At 42.5% G+C, this 17,427-nt stretch overlaps 1 protein-coding gene across 3 annotated transcripts in view; it reads right to left on the minus strand.

Annotated features, from left to right (window-relative positions):
* Positions 1 to 359: 359 nt before the first annotated feature.
* The window catches only part of LOC124616078, a 60,842-nt gene continuing 43,774 nt past the window's right edge, over positions 360 to 17,427 (minus strand). For all 3 annotated transcript variants that reach the window (XM_047144323.1, XM_047144324.1, XM_047144325.1), the window contains exon 5: positions 360 to 603. In XM_047144323.1, the coding sequence (XP_047000279.1) occupies positions 441 to 603 (163 nt within the window). In that variant the 3' untranslated portion in view covers positions 360 to 440. The remainder of the gene's footprint in view (positions 604 to 17,427) is intronic.

Here is a 17,427-nt window from a genome sequence, read left to right on the forward strand (position 1 = left end):
AATGCTGGTGTCATCCTTCAAACCATGGAGCTTCTTTAAAATTTACCTGACCTAAAATTCCTCCTGTACAGACAGAATAATATTAATTAACTTCCATCTCACTCTCATCTCTGGACACACAGAAAATTGGGAGACAGTTTTCTTTTTTCTTTTCTTTTTTGTTCTGTTTAATTTTGATTTATAGTTTAATTTCCTAATACAATAAATGTAGTATCACACAAAACACTACATTTCTGCACTTACATTCTTGAATTTTTTATTACCAGACTGGAAACTAAAGTATAGTCATGAAATGTCAACTGTCATAAATGTCTCTGAAAATAATGTAAAAAACTTTCTGTAAAAATAACTACACTCACTGTTGTCAAAAATTTACAAAACATTTTATTTTTCTGCTGCATAGTACATAATACAGAAACAAAGGTCACTTAAAAAATTACTCATTTTGAAACTAGTTGTTGAAGAACTTGGATTAGAGTCTCTTGATTGGAACACATTTTTTCAAAAAAGATTGTAACATTTGAAGCAAGGTTATCCACTGAAGCAGCTATCTTATTCAATGCTTCCAATTGTTGTTCTTGATAATGGCTCTGGATGTCATCCCTGTAAAACATAGAAAACGAAAAACTGCAGTAAATATAATTTGTGTGTTTCAGTAAGACAGATAAAGCAGTGAAATTAAGTCTTAAGTATTTTCCCCTACACACACTGAACCAAAATTTAGAGAGCCCGTACTTATTTTAACAAAACAAAGTTTATATCATCTTGTCCAAATCAACATCTTTCCTTAAATAAGCACTGTCAACAGAATAATGATTGGTTAATATTTTCAGTTTTCCTATCATTTAGTTTCTTAACATTTCTGAGCTAAGATACAGCTGGCTGGATACAGCTCTCCACGCTACTCTATCCTGTGTGAGTCCCTTCATCTCCAAATAGCTACTGCAACCTGCATCCTTCTGAATCTGCTTATTGTATTCGTGTCTTGGTCTCCCTCTATAATTTTTATCCCCCAAACTTCCCTCCAGTATTAAACTGATGATCCCTTGATGCCTCAGTATGTGTTCTGTCAACCAAGCCCTTCTTTTGGTTTAAGATGTGCCACAAATTTCTTATCTCCCCAATTCTCTTCCGTACCTCTTCATTAGTTATGTGATCTATCCATCTAATCTTCAACATTCTTCTGTAGTATCATATTTCAAAAGCTTCTATTCTATTCTTGTCTAAACTGTTTATCGTCCACATTTGTATGCTACAGAATTGTAACTTTTGAACTACACAGCTCCAAGGTATGAAGCTCTCATTCATAAACATGAGTGATTATGCTTTTCATATACACTCCTGGAAATTGAAATAAGAACACCGTGAATTCATTGTCCCAGGAAGGGGAAACTTTATTGACACATTCCTGGGGTCAGATACATCACATGATCACACTGACAGAACCACAGGCACATAGACACAGGCAACAGAGCATGCACAATGTCGGCACTAGTACAGTGTATATCCACCTTTCGCAGCAATGCAGGCTGCTATTCTCCCATGGAGACGATCGTAGAGATGCTGGATGTAGTCCTGTGGAACGGCTTGCCATGCCATTTCCACCTGGCGCCTCAGTTGGACCAGCGTTCGTGCTGGACGTGCAGACCGCGTGAGACGACGCTTCATCCAGTCCCAAACATGCTCAATGGGGGACAGATCCGGAGATCTTGCTGGCCAGGGTAGTTGACTTACACCTTCTAGAGCACGTTGGGTGGCACGGGATACATGCGGACGTGCATTGTCCTGTTGGAACAGAAAGTTCCCTTGCCGGTCTAGGAATGGTAGAACGATGGGTTCGATGACGGTTTGGATGTACCGTGCACTATTCAGTGTCCCCTCGACGATCACCAGTGGTGTACGGCCAGTGTAGGAGATCGCTCCCCACACCATGATGCCGGGTGTTGGCCCTGTGTGCCTCGGTCGTATGCAGTCCTGATTGTGGCGCTCACCTGCACGGCGCCAAACACACATACGACCATCATTGGCACCAAGGCAGAAGCGACTCTCATCGCTGAAGACGACACGTCTCCATTCGTCCCTCCATTCACGCCTGTCGCGACACCACTGGAGGCGGGCTGCACGATGTTGGGGCGTGAGCGGAAGACGGCCTAACGGTGTGCGGGACCGTAGCCCAGCTTCATGGAGACGGTTGCGAATGGTCCTCGCCGATACCCCAGGAGCAACAGTGTCCCTAATTTGCTGAGAAGTGGCGGTGCGGTCCCCTACGGCACTGTGTAGGATCCTACGGTCTTGGCGTGCATCCGTGCGTCGCTGCGGTCCGGTCCCAGGTCGACGGGCACGTGCACCTTCCGCCGACCACTGGCGACAACATCGATGTACTGTGGAGACCTCACGCCCCACGTGTTGAGCAATTCGGCGGTACGTCCACCCGGCCTCCCGCATGCCCACTATACGCCCTCGCTCAAAGTCCATCAACTGCACATACGGTTCACGTCCACGCTGTCGCGGCATGCTACCAGTGTTAAAGACTGCGATGGAGCTCCGTATGCCACGGCAAACTGGCTGACACTGACGGCGGCGGTGCACAAATGCTGCGCAGCTAGCGCCATTCGACGGCCAACACCGCGGTTCCTGGTGTGTCCGCTGTGCCGTGCGTGTGATAATTGCTTGTATAGCCCCCTCGCAGTGTCCGGAGCAAGTATGGTGGGTCTGACACACCGGTGTCAATGTGTTCTTTTTTCCATTTCCAGGAGTGTATGTGTTATATTCTTAACTAGTAGACATCTACATCTACGTGATTACTCTTCTATTCACAATTAATGTCCTTGGACTATGTTGGTTGAACTAAAACTTTCTGTATTCTTTTGGTACGATATGACATTGTCAATTGGTTGGCTACACCACAAATCCCACAAGACTGCAATTATCTACACCACAAATCCCACAAGACTTCAATTATCTAGAAGAATATTGTGATTCACACAGTCAAATGCCTTAGTTAGGTCACAGAAAATACCAAACAGTGCTATTTCATTAACATTTGGAAAATCTGGTAAGTGAACAAGTAAACAGCATTCTCAGTAGAGCAACCCTTCGGAAAAACAAATTATGATTTGCTGAGGATATTATTGTTGCTAAGGTGAGATACTATTCTAGAATACATCACTTTCTCAAAAATTTTGTCTGCAGTGAAACAGGCTGGCAGTTCCCGACATCTCTCTTATCACATTTCTAAAAAAGGGGTTCAAAAATGGCGTATTTCAGTCTCTCTGGAAAAATGCACTGAGTTAGTGATGCATTACATACTTTGGATACGGCTGGAATTATTGTATGGTAACAAATCTTTAGTACTATATGGGAGATAGCATCAAAACCAGATGAGCTTTTATTTTTGAGAGAATGCATAATTTTCTTAATTTCAGAAGGAGAAGCTGGTGCTACATTCATATGACTGAATTTTATGAGAGTTACCTTTACAACATACTGCTGTGATTTTTCTCTTGAATTCTTTGTCCCTATGCTTTCTATTATATTTAAGAAATGATTATTAAATCTGTTTGCTACCTGTCACCATTTATAGCTCTTCCAGCCAGTTCAATATTGATATCTTGTTCTGTGTCTGGTTGCCCTGTCTCTCATTTCACTATGTTCCACAAGGCCTTAAGTCTCTTGTCAAAATTTCTGATTTCTGACATTACGTACATGTTTTCTGATTTTTTTAATAACCCTTCTTGCTAACTTTAAGTAGTTTTTGTAGTGTGCAAATACTGTAGGATCCCTACATTTACTTGCCAAAAGATACATTTCCCTCTTCCTTTCACCAGAAAAGACTGGACTAGACAGTGCTTTCACTTACACTCACTCACTGGTTATACTGGACTCGAGAGTTCATTACTGCAGCAATGTATTTTCTTCATATGTCCCTGTCTTGGGCTATTTCCTTCCATTCATCTTCAATACCTAGGCTCCTCAAATCAGCCTTCACATTGTCCTCCCATCTACGCCTCGGTCTCCCCACAGGACGTTTTCCCTCTAAGTGCCCTACCAGTACTCTGCGCACTGTCCCGCCCTCATCCATTCGAGCTATGTGACCCGACCATCGCAGCCTATGTTATTTAGTAATACTGATTATGTCAGGGCTTGAATAGAGTTCGTGAACCGCTTCGTTATGCAGTTTTCTCCACTCTCCGCTAATGTCATCCTTTTTTGTTCTGAAAATTTTCCTCAAAATTTTGCTTTTCAAATACTCGAAACGGCTTTTCATTTTGCACACTGAGAGACCAAGTCTCACACCCATACAGCATAACTGGTAGAATAATAGTTTTGTATATTCTAATATTTAAATTCCTAGACAATATCCGTGATGAAAGCAATCTATTCAGTGAGAAGTAGCACGCATTTCCCGCCCGTAATTTCTTCTTCAGTTCGGATTCAATCTCATTTCTCGAAATGATGTCCACGCCTAGATACTTATACTTGTTCACTTTTTCAAACTGCATGTCTCCAACTCTTAACATTTCCTGATCTGCTGCTGTTGGCTTTCTAGTAGTAATCAGGTATTTAGTTTTGTCTTCACTTATCCTTAGACCTACATCTTCACTAGCCTTGATTAACGCATTCGCATTTGCTGTTAGAGATGCTTTCCTATCGCTAATGATGTTTAGATCATCTGCATACCCTAATATCTCAATTTTTCCATTTAACTCCACACCCTCTGAATTATCTGCTGCTATTCGTACAATATATCCTAAGACTAAATAAAGAAGTAGCGGAGACAGGGCACCTCCCTGCTTAAGTCCGTTCTTTATTACAAATTCTTCTGACTCCAATTTCCCCACGCGTACTCTACCTTTTGTGTTTTTCAAACTCGCTTCTATAAGTCTAACATGCTTCTTTTGTATTCCAAGTTCCAAAAGAATTCTGCACCATTTTGATTGCAATACTGAATCATATGCTTTTGTAAAATCTATGAAAAGATTATGAACTGGTTTATTGTATTCCCATTTCATTTCCAAAATTTGACGCAGGGTGAATATTTGGTCTATAGTTGATCTGTTCCTCTGAAAGCCAGCTTGGTAATCCCCCACAATTTCATCTGCATATGATGTAAGACTGCTCAGCAGAATAGTCGAGAAAATTTTGGAACATACTGGTAATAGCGCTATCCTTCTATAATTACTACAATCCATTTTGTCGCCCTTCTTAAAAATTGGGATCACAATCGGCTCCTGCCATTCTTCAGGTATCATCTCTGAGTTCCATACTTTAGTTATCGCTTTGTGAACTACTTCACCAATTTCTGTCCCCCATTTTTAACTAATTCTGCAGTTATGCAATCTGATCCTGGTGCTTTATGGTTTATCAATTTGTTTATTGCATCTCTTACTTCCTTTAATGTTGGCTCAGGTATCTGGGGTTCTGCTGTACGTATTTCGTACACCTGCTCATTTCCTGCCTCTACAGCAACATCAAGGTGTCACAATGCAGAACTTGTTATGTTCGACACTGACAACCTAAATGATGAAAACTTTAGAAGATGTACATCACAGAAATTTCAAATAGGTTTGATGCTCTCAGGACACATGAAGATCAAGACGAGAATGTAAATAAACAGTGGATCACTGTGAGGAACAACATCAAAGAGGCAGCGAAGGTCACAATAGGTACAATTAAGAAGAACAGGAGGAAATCGTGGTTTGATGAGGAATGCACGAAATTGGTAGAGGAAAGGAGAAAAGCGCGATTAGATTAGGGTAGAATGGGAGACAGAAAAAGAGAGGAGTTCTTGAACACGAGAAGGGAAGTTGGTCGTAGGCTACGGGCAAAGAAGAGGGATTATTTGAACACTCAAATTAAAACAAAAAACATTAGGGAACTTTATCTAGACATAAATGTGTGTAGGAAGGGGTTCAAGGCTAGGGCAAACACACTTCGAGGGGATGCCGGGGGAATACTGACAGACTCCAGTGCTATATTAAGTAAATGGAGGGCGTATTTTGAGCATCTATTAAATGTACACCAGACAGGGGTTTGCTTCTCCTAAATCTTTTATGCTCAAAGTGCTCATCATTCCCAATGCAACTTGTCTTTCACCATACTATTACCAAAAAAAGGTACACGAATCTTATACATAAAAATTAACAACTGCAAGATTTTCACCTGACCTTTTAATGAACTGACAATCTTCATCAGTATTTACAACATAACCTAGGCTTGAAGTACACTTTTTTGACTTCTCATTCCACTGTCTAACTGACTGTTTTTAACATAAATGGCCTAGGATAGCTTATAGAATTTACCTTCATTACAAAACCATCTGGTTGCTGTATGAAAATGGTTTCCTCCAAGATCCCACATAGAAAAACAGTTTTAGTATAAAGATGATTAAACTTTACATAAAGATTTGCAGCTAAACTACAGAGAGATCATAGAGTACTATCTCCCACATGTGGGGAAAAGGTTTCATCATAGTCTATACAACACTTTGGAGTAAATCCCTTATCAACAATTCTAACAAGATATAGTGCTGTATCATTTGCATCCCTTTCCAACTTTAATATCCACTTATTGCCAAAGATACTTTTACACTTTGGTGGGTCCAAAAGTTAAGTTCCCAAACACCATTGTTCTTGAACCACTATTTCCTCTTCCATTGCCTTCATCCAGTTTCTCTGTCACTCCTTAACATGGCATCTTCCATGTTCACAGGATCTTTGCCCAAACTGGAAACATCACTTACCAAAACAGTGACCATCTCGGTACTCCTTGTGTTTGAGTACATGGGCTGGCCTTCTGACTGGCTGGTCATCTTCTGGAGCATCAGGATCCCTCAACAGCATCTCAGTCTAACCTATGTCTACCACTGACTGAGCATCCACGATATAGTCTAGGTGTTGATTGGTGTCTGCACAGTCACTCCCAGCGGAGCTGACTTCCACTACTTCCTCTTCCTCATATGAGATCATCATATCCAGGTAATGTCAGTCTTGCACTCATTGGCTCTGAGCACTATGCGACTTAACTTCTGAGGTCATCAGTCGCCTAGAACTTAGAACTAATTAAACCTAACTAACCTAAGGACATCACACACATCCATGCCCGAGGCAGGATTCGAACCTGCGACCGTAGCGGTCGCTCGGTTCCAGACTGTAGCGCCCAGAACCGCACGGCCACTCCGGCCGGCTTTGCACTCATTCTCCAGATAAACAATACTCCAGCCTTTCACAATATTCTTGGCTTTCTGTGGATCACTTAGTCTGTAGCCTTTAATCACTTCATCAAACCCTACAAAAATGAGTTCCTTAGCCTTTGCATCCCACTCTGTTCTATTTTGATCTGGTATGTGGATACGGACTTGACCACCAAGTACTTTTATATTTTTCAAAGAAGATACTTTATCCTTTGGAGTCTTCCTATTAAGTGTTCTGTGAAGAGCGTGTTTCTTTATGTGAGCAGCTGTACTGCGTGCTTCCACCCAATACTGCTTAGGTAGATCAGATTCAAATAACATGCAGTGTGTCACTTCACAAATTGATTGTCCTTTCCACTACACCATTCTGTTCTTAACTACAGGTCATACTAATCTGATGCTCACTCCAGTTCTCTCTGAAAATTGAATCAACTTTAGAGTGCACAAAATCACTGCCATTGTCTGATCTAACAGCTTTGATTTTTGCATCAACCCCATTTTCTACCCAAGTTATAAACTCACAGTAAAAATTAAGTGTTTGAGTTTTATTCTGGAGAAAATAACAGAAGTCCTTCTGGAATAATCATCAGCTAGTACATACATGCACTTAGCCATGCATCTGCTCCATGGGGACACATCTATATGTAACAAGCCCAAGCATCTTATGAACACTATCCTTCAGCCTCAGGAAATGGAAATTTAAACAACTTACCTAGCACACGATTTATAATCCACAGGTTCAGAATAAAAACACTCCAGCTTTATGCCTCTACTCTGTAAACATAACCTAAGTCCGCTATCAGCTCTAACATCAAGTTTATGATGGCGTAAGCGCTCCATGTGAGAAAAATTTGTAAAAGCTACAGCATTCTCAATAACACAGGTTCAACATGTTTTTAGTTTATAAATACCACTTAACTTTGATCCAGAACAAAGCAGCTAATGCCTTTTACATCCATCATTATTAAAAACAACATTTATGCTGTCTCTCTCTCTCTCTCTCTCTCTCTCTCTCTCTCTCTCTCTCTCTCTCTTTAAGGTGCAACTGATTACAATTATACTTACAAGTGTTCTGCAGAGTTGTTTCCATTTTATTTACAGTATTTTGATGACCAACTCAGCAGTTTTCTTCAGATGCAGTGAGTTTTGCTGTACATGTACTCACTGCCTGGACCCCAGCCATACAACTATTGCTGATATCACACTGCTATTTATATCCAAGTTCGATTCTCAATGCCGATTATCTCCAGTAAGAGGAAGGAGGAAGGTAGTGAATCCACTAACTCTAACAGCTCATGATAACGGAAAGGTCCGTCTCGGGATAGATAAACATTACATATTGTCATCCGAACTGACAGGCAGACACTAACGACCACAGCCGCTAGTTCAGAGGTAAGGGGGACCTGCTCACTGAAAATATTAGAGTTATGAGGGTACAAACCCCACAGGATGGTCTCATGTCATTAATGCGATTCATACAGTAGGGCTTGTAGTTTTTCCAGAACAGGGAGATGTGTCGCCGTAAACCATTTTTCCTGAAGTGCTAAGCTAATTACAGAATAAGTAGACAGTAAATGACTGAGTTCGAACAGATGGTGATAGTAGCCGTTACAGTTCCATTGAAGGAGTGTTTGCATCACATTTGAGAAAGTGGCCAATTGAAAAGATGGGTGTGATTACTTCGCTACCAGGTCACAGTCTGCCTGATTGAGAGATATACTGTCAAGTTGCATTGGCTCAATCTTTGCGGAGTGAGGAGCAGAACATCCGAGGCCTCAGAAAGTAGTTTATCTTTCTACTTATCCTTCTTATCCTTGTGAGACTTTGATTAACATGAAGATTTCCCCATTTTATCTTCCAAGACTGAAAAGGACCATACTTTTCTCCAACCTGCAGCCTGTGGCTGCTGGTCCTTGTCTTGAGAGAGGGCACCTTAACAGGTAACCTCCTCCCTGATGATGCCAGAGGATGACTAGGTAACTCTGGGCACAGATATTGTGTGGGAACCAGCGGTGCAACATGGATAGGGGATGTGGGAGCTGACATTCCCTCCTCCAATAATGGGGCAGGCCCTGGAATACGACCTTGGTCAGGACGTGTCGTGCGAGACCATTTCATCGTGTGAGGTGTGGATTGTGACACAACAGTCGCAAAATTTGAGAGCATGTCAGTCAGATGAAGTCTTTCAAACTTTTTCTTTTCATCTTGGTAAGACAGATGGTCAAGTGTTTTATACTCTTGATTTTCTTCTCCCTCTTAAGCAATGAGCATTGCGGTGCATGAGGAGGGTGCAGTTCCAGACTTTTGGCACACTGAGAGGGGTGGTCACAAGGGCAGCCTTTGTGGGACGTCCATCCACATGTCTGAAAGAAAGCCTCATTAGAACAGTGAGAGGACATGTCCGAACCTGTGGCACCTAAAACATCTCAATGGAAGAGGAAAATAAGGCCTGGCATCACACTTACAAGACATCACCTTAACCTTCTCAGGCAAAATGTTGCAGTTGAAGACCAGGATGAAAGTGCCAGTGTCCCCTCTATTATCCTTAGGTCCTTCTAGATGTGACAAACAAAATGGACTCCATGCCATGCCACATAAACAAAATGGACTCCATGCCATGCCACATAAGTATGCAACTCTTCATCAGTTTGTAGCATTAGGTCCCGATGGAAGTTAAAACCTCGAATTCTTCTGAGAGTGTTATGCGAAAAATGGTGACTGGTTGGCATGCGATGTTTTGATCAGCAAAGATCCATTTCTCATCTTTTCTATTGTTAAAATCTCCCTAAACTGATCTTTAATATTTTCATCGAAAAACAGTGGCTTCTTTGTAACGTAAGATCCTCTGTCAGTCTGGGAACAAACCAAGAATTCAGTAAACTGTCTACTTCCATTTCTCCTTACCCGAGTTTTGTCTTGAGGCATGGTCAGGATGGAAATGCATAGGATTGTATGCCTCTTCATTAAAACCACTTTTCCTGACTGTTGAGTCGGCCATGTTGGCACAGCCACTGTTAAGTTTGAACTGTTTCATTGTAGATCATCTGCCACGATGCCACTCACTTTAATTGGAGGCTCTCCCTGTGGGCACCACTTCACCAAGGCAAAGGCCACCTGGCACAGTAACTGTTGCCCAGAGTCCCAGTACCCAAAAGTATATAGGCACCTACTTCTTGACGGACACAGGGAGGTTACAGCACAAGCATTGGCAGTGCACTTCCTGCACTGTCGGGGAGGGGGTCTATCACTGAGAAGGTACATGACAACCCCACAATGATGGACTGACTACTGGATTTCGGCTGCAGGGGTAGAGCCACTTGATTGGTAGGTGGAAAATATAACAGTGCACAGGGAAAGTTAATGCACCCTTCCCCAGATGTCCTGCATTTCTGTAAAATTTGGAAAGCGGAGGTCAAACCCAAAATGCACACCACAATTTAAAAAGCCAAAAAAGATGAGGGGAAAAAGTGTAAAAAAAGTGAAAATAGCAAAAACCTTCGAAAATCCAAATCATAGTAAAAATACCAAGGTAAAAAAGTGGCAAAATAAAGAGATTCCTATCAGTCCCCTTTAGGACAGAGAACTAAGGCTCTGAGCACTATGGGACTTAACATCTTAGGTCATCAGTCCCCTAGAACTTAGAACTACTTAAACCTAACTAACCTAAGGACAGCACACAACACCCAGCCATCACGAGGCAGAGAAAATCCCTGACCCCGCCGGGAATCGAACGCGGGATCCTGGGCGTGGGAAGCGAGAATGCTACCGCACGACCACGAGATGCGGCCAGAGAGAGAGAGAGAGAGAGAGAGAGAGAGAGAGAGAGAGAGAGAGAGAGAGAGAGAGAGAAGTAAGGGCTGCAGTGCAGGTCTATTCTAGCCCCTGACACCACAGATGGGCATAATTAAGACTCTACTGAACTAAGGACATCAGAAAATCTAATAAACAGGGATAATGGTTTCAATTTAAATAATGCTTGAGGTCTGGTGCTCAGTTTACTGGCTCTTACCGGCCATCACATGCACAACAGCTGGAAGATATTGATAGCATCTCCATTTCAAAGAACATCAGTGACGACTCTGAAAAGTGAAAAGGCATCAAAGAGAAGGTTGGGTATCAGGAATCAAGAACTCTGCTATAAATAGTGGCCTCAGACCAACAATAGTTCACAGTGTGGTTGAAGTCCACACAATAAGTACATGTAACAGCAAAACTCGCAGCACCTGAAGAAGAGGGCTATGTCAGTCATCAAAATATAGTGCATTAAACAGAAGCAACAACTTGGTGTTCACCAAGAAGCTCACTATGAAACATTTGTGCCTTTCTTAATGAAACCAGAAACTTCTGACAGTTTGGTGGTTATGGCAGGAACAAGAGTAACATTTATGATTGAATATAAACCTGGTGAATTGACAACAATATTTTCTATCCCTTCACTTACTAATTCAACATTATCTGCACACTTCACAGTTTCTTGTTTGTAATTTTCTGGTACAAAATCCTTGAGCTGTTCCTTTCTTGAAGTTAAGTAATGATTTTGCAGAATCAATGATGCACTCATTCTGGTTGAAATACAACACACCAAATGCACAAAACAATATTTTCCCACTCCCATGGAATCCTCCTTTGATCACTTTTGCCTCAGGGGCAGACGGACTTCAAGTGAACACACTTCCACCTTTATATTTTCTTCATTTCATGTTTGCCTTTAGAAAAAGCCCGAAATTTGTTTGAACAGTCAATTCGCCGGGAAAATTTTAAAATTCACACCAAAGCTTATGTTGATGCTGTTTTTTTTAAACTATTGGACTGTTTTTGATACAGTTACACACTGCCAGCTAATGAACAAAATACAAGCATATGGTATGCGAGACCAACTTTGCTACTAGATTGAAAAGTTTTGAACAAACAGAACACAGCTTGTTTTTCTTCACCAAGAGAAAACTTCCAACAGAAAAACAAGTTCGGGTCGGAGAACATGATGAGACATTCCTGCAATCTCTCAATACGCCCTAACTCACAGAGAGGAGTACCTTCAGGGGTACAATGCGAAACCATCAACCATTTTGGCATTGTCCACAAACACTTAAGATGCTGTCAGCAAATTTAAGGGTTTCCCATAAGGTGGCCAAATTAAGGAAATCCAGTAGGATGTGGGCCATAGTCAGACATGCATCACACCAACAATGGGGTGGATCCTAGCATTGCAGGATGTGGCCTTGGGTCAGCCGATAGAGAATGGTAGATTCTCTGTGAGAAGCATGAAAGGGGGGGGGGGGGGGCTGCCACATTTTCATGGTCCCCTTTATTGCTCAAAGTTGGTTCAGAGAGATCAGGAAACACCAATCTGCTTTCCAAACCTCCAATGACTGACACCACAGCTTCAACCGAAGATCCAGTTTTGGTGCCCCAACCTCCAAAGTAGGATTCCTGGTAGCCAACTTGCCCAACTGACCAGCACGTTTGCTCCATGGGACCTCAATGTGGCCTGGGTCCAAACAAGATGACTGACTGTCCAGCTGGATGCAGGTCGGAAAGATCATGGATAGTCACAATCAATGGGTGTCGTGGCTAGCACTGGTCAAGAGTCTGAAGACTACTCAGGGAATCACTGCCGATTACGAATGTTTTGCTGGTGCAAGAAAGAATATGACAGAGGACTCTGGCAGTAGCCACCAATTCTGCAGTGAGTACACTGCATCTGTTCGACAGGAAGTGTAGTTCACTGCACCTTGCACGTAGGCAAAACCGGACTGTCCACAAACCATAAAGCCATCTCTGTATACCACTTCCAAACTGGGAAATACATCAAGGATGGCTAAGAATGGGCAGCAAAAAAACATGGGGGTCAACAGTGTCTTTCAGTCCAAAGGCTAGATCTAAGGATGGGGTGCACGTGATGGGGGAATAAGTGATCGTTCCTTGACAAGAGACAACAGTCGGGGAAGTTGAATTGCAGAGCATAGACACTGTATGCGAACTGCAATCATGCTCCAGTCCTGAGCCTCTGTTGAGAGAGGTGCGTCTCCCTACAGGGAAAAAGGACACAGTAGCTTAAATGCTCATGGGAGTAGCAAATGTGTATCACATAGGTGAGCAGGGATTATTGATGCCTGATTGGTAGAGGAGAGACTGCACTTTCCCCAAATACGCTTTCCACTGGGCTGGTTCAAAAGGCACCTGTCACAAGTCAGACTCCACGACAGTATATAATGTCCAGCATCCACAATACTGATGGTGATGTCGAGCTATATGCCAGATACCCATAATCAGACAGGACAGGATCAGAGCTATGTAAAGCCACAGAAGTGTAGAGTGCTCTGGACTCCAGCTGGTGTTGCTAAGGCAGCAAAGAGTATTGTGGTGTGACCAGCACTTTCACTCCAGTTGGCAAAGATGAGAAAGCCATGTCAACCAGACATCTAAGATCAGTCCCAAAAAGTGATAAGACTCCACCACATTGTGCACCTTGTCACTGAGGTAGAGTTCTGGTCATGGATGGACAGTATGATAGTGACAGAAGTGAATGACTCATGTCTCGAGAGCTGAAAGCTGGAAGCCATGGGCGAGAGCCCAGGACTGTGCCCTTCATATGACACCCAGTAGTCAGCATTCAGCAACACCTGCAGTGGAGGAGCTGTTTAAAAGCGAAAATCTTCAGCATACAAGCAGGGTGACACTGCAGCTAGACCAATGATAGCCACTAGAAAAAAGGGCACACTCAATACAGAGCCCTGCGGGACTCCATTATCTTGTATGTAGTGGGTGCTAAGGGTAACACCAAGTTGGACCCAGAAAGTAGGGTGTGCCCCATTAGCTGTGGAGGATAGGTGTTTGCAATGCTGGGAACCAAGTTTCCTGGAGGGCAATGCAGAAAACTTGGGAAAAGTGTAACAGACATCTTAGCTTGGCCAGGTAATGGTAAAAACCTCTATAGTTCCACTAGAGGATCCCACTTTCTGTATCCTGTGGAGGTGTCGAGGGACCAAGGAGGCAGATCATGCCCCAGGGTTGCCTGGTGGCATAAATACAAAGCAGTTCTGAAGCAGGTTATGTGGAGGGACCCAGTATCACAGGAGCAATCAGGATCTCTACTTCCAGTAAAGAGTTGGATCATGTGAGGTTTGGTAGCATGGGGACCACTCGAACCTTTTCCGTCTTTAAGGTCTTCTTTTTGTTACTCTTCTCCTTGGATGATTTCGAGGTCTGTGAGGGCTTGTCTACCCTAGTTTCAGGGACAGAAGAGGAACGCAAAGCCCTGTGACCAGCAAATTATGGCTTTTTCGGCCACTGGCTGGTATCCATTGCAGATCAGCAGAAGACTGGGAGAGGAGTGTTCCAAGGAACCTCTTCCTAGTGACAGGCTGGGGGAGGGTTTCACTTCTCTGGCTGGTGGTTGGGGATCGACATCCCTGGTGTGTGGGGAGTCAACACTCCAGAACTGGTTGTGGGGGAAACAGTAGGAGGGCCCCCAACCACCAGAGAACAGGGATTGAGGGGCCCCAAGGGCAGGACACAGAAGGCACGAAGAACAAGGGTACTGTCACTAGAGAGGATGACACTATCATAGCCACAGCAAACATCACTGACAAATGTACAGGACACAAACGATCATATTTCTTCTTAGCCTCCAGAGTAATTTGAGAGTCTTCTATCTTTGGATTTTCATTTCTGGTGAACACAGGAAATTGTGCTCTCCACAGGAGACAAAGAAGGGTGAGGGGCACGAAGAGAGTTTGTGTACAACTGACATCCACAATCATGTCAGACAGGTCTGGCATTACAACACCAAGATTTGTCCGAATAGTGTGGATTTGAGATACGGCATGAGAAAGGGGACACACAGTTTCACATCATATTAAAACACAATCACCTTTACCTTTTCCAACGAGTTGCCTTCAAAGGCCAAGATGAAGGCCCAAATATCAATCCTACTGTCCTTTGGTCCCTCGCTAAAGACGACAGGCAAAACGCAAACCCCATTGTTCCAAACTGGCACAGGGGAGAGGGTGGTGGCGGTGGTGGTGGTGGCGGTGGTGGTGGTGAGAGGGGGGTGCCAGACAGATTCATTGGAAGTGTCCTCACGACATGTGGTCTACCCACTAAGGACATACCTCACAAAACCTTTGTTCAATTGACAAATGAATATTGCTCCTCAGTGCGAGATCCTTACCAGATGGGAAACCAACAAAAGAGCAGCACATTTTGTCAAGGTTTTTTAAGTCTGGAAGACTAGTGGGTTGTGAAGTGTCATGAAGTTGCTTACCTAACTTCCAGTGGTGGATCCAACAAGAAAGGTATGGTTTATCTCATTGTGGTTTGCTATTAAAACCCAGAAAGTGTAAGTTTGTCAAAAGGTTGACTAACATATTACTGCCTTCTAAAAGCATCTTGCAACAAACCATGAGAGTAAAATAGAAAGAATCAATGTCATACAGAGTCTTACAACAATAGTTCTTGCAGCACATCATTTGTGACTGGAAGAGAAAAAGGGGGGGGGGGGGGGGGAACTGACAGGAGTACATGAAGTACCTTGTATCACACATCGTAAGATGGCTTGTTGAACATAAGATGTCCATGTAATCAGAGAACATAATAAATTTTGAAGTACATCTGAAGTACTAAAAGAATGTATAATTAACACACATGAAAAAAACTTGTTCACATTAATAAGGAAGTCACCAAACCAGTTGACAACTTTATGTAACTACTGCAGCTGAAGATACGTGACTGGATAGGCAGCAAGAAAAATTAGTATAGGTGGAAAAATGTGCAGGATTGCTTTTTAGAAAAATAAACAGTTTCAAAAACTAAGCTAAGCACGGACCTCTCGTTCCGCAGCTGCTCACGCTAACCACGGGACCATGGCACTCCTGAGAGTAGATTTTCCCTGATGTTGCCTATCTTGCACATGGACTACTCAATTTGTATATTTAGCTTATTATTTTCATAGTTCCACACAACTTCTTCCCGTTTTCTCGACTGGTCTGTGTTCAGTTTTTCAAGGCCTATCCACTGTGCCAACTTATAACTAAATCTGAGGGGGGTGCGATGGGGAGGTTCCCTTGTGAGTGGCGCTGCAACAGCGCGTAGGAAGTGAATTGCATATTATTATCATTTTAGGTACCACAACAATATATCAAAAAACTATAAATAACATCCGCAACCACTCACTTTCTAATATTTTATCAAAAATGCTTACCTTTCTGTTGTCAGTAAAATATTATTGAAAAGAGAAACTGAGAGAGGAAAGTATCTATACGCGCTGCTTATTGTTTGAACTTGAGCTGTCTGTGACTAAAAGAATTTCGTTTCATGTTCTTTGCTACAGATGAGCAGCACAAGTGAATATGATCGTAATTGTTCATGAAGCCTTGCTACTTCTGAGCATCAATTCCATTGCAGTTTAGTGATCCAGCAGATTCATGACAGAAGCTTCCAGCAAGGTTAACGGAACATGAAAGTTGTCATTGGCAGCACTGTTAACCCATGGAGGCACAAGAATCCAGGACCAGAAGGAAAACATATTTCCATCGTTGTGCACTTGACATTATCGCAGAGCTTTTCAGGTGATATGTCAGAGAGGAATTGTTAGCATTAGTGGGGTTCGTGTGTTGTGTACAGTGTACAGCTTATTTTCAAAGTGCTATAAGTGAATCTCGTATGCAAAATACAACTGAATAAAATGGACAGATATCCGAAAGACAAGCATGCCAACAAAGAATCCGATTCTGGAAGTGAAAAAATGCTAAGTGCAAGAAAAAAAGCAAAACAGCGGCCTAATTGTGAGTACATTGAAAGTTACTTCTTTTTAAGGCTATGGTTTCACTTGGACTGGGAGTGAAAATTATCCTTTCCCACTATGCTTAGTGTGTGGGTATAAAATGGCAAATGAATTTCTGCTTCCTAGTAAGCTGAGCAAACATTTTAAAACAATGCATTCTCATTTGCAAGATAAACCTGTAAGCTATTTCCAGAGACTTTTAAAAGTGTAATGTCTGTTTCTGATAAAGCTCTGATTGCTACCTACCAAGTCCCTGAACTAATAGCAAAGAGTATAAAAGCTCATACTACAGGCGAGTCACTTATTTTGCCCACTTGAAGGGAAAAAAGGGGGGGGGGGGGGAGGTCATAACAATGCTAGGAAATGAAGCAGCTATGAAAATAAGCAATATTCCTTTGTCGAATGATACAGTTCACAGGCACATTAATATCTGCTGATATTGAAAAAAATG

Source organism: Schistocerca americana, chromosome 5 (assembly GCF_021461395.2).
Source record: "Schistocerca americana isolate TAMUIC-IGC-003095 chromosome 5, iqSchAmer2.1, whole genome shotgun sequence".
Lineage (NCBI taxonomy): Eukaryota > Metazoa > Arthropoda > Insecta > Orthoptera > Acrididae > Schistocerca > Schistocerca americana.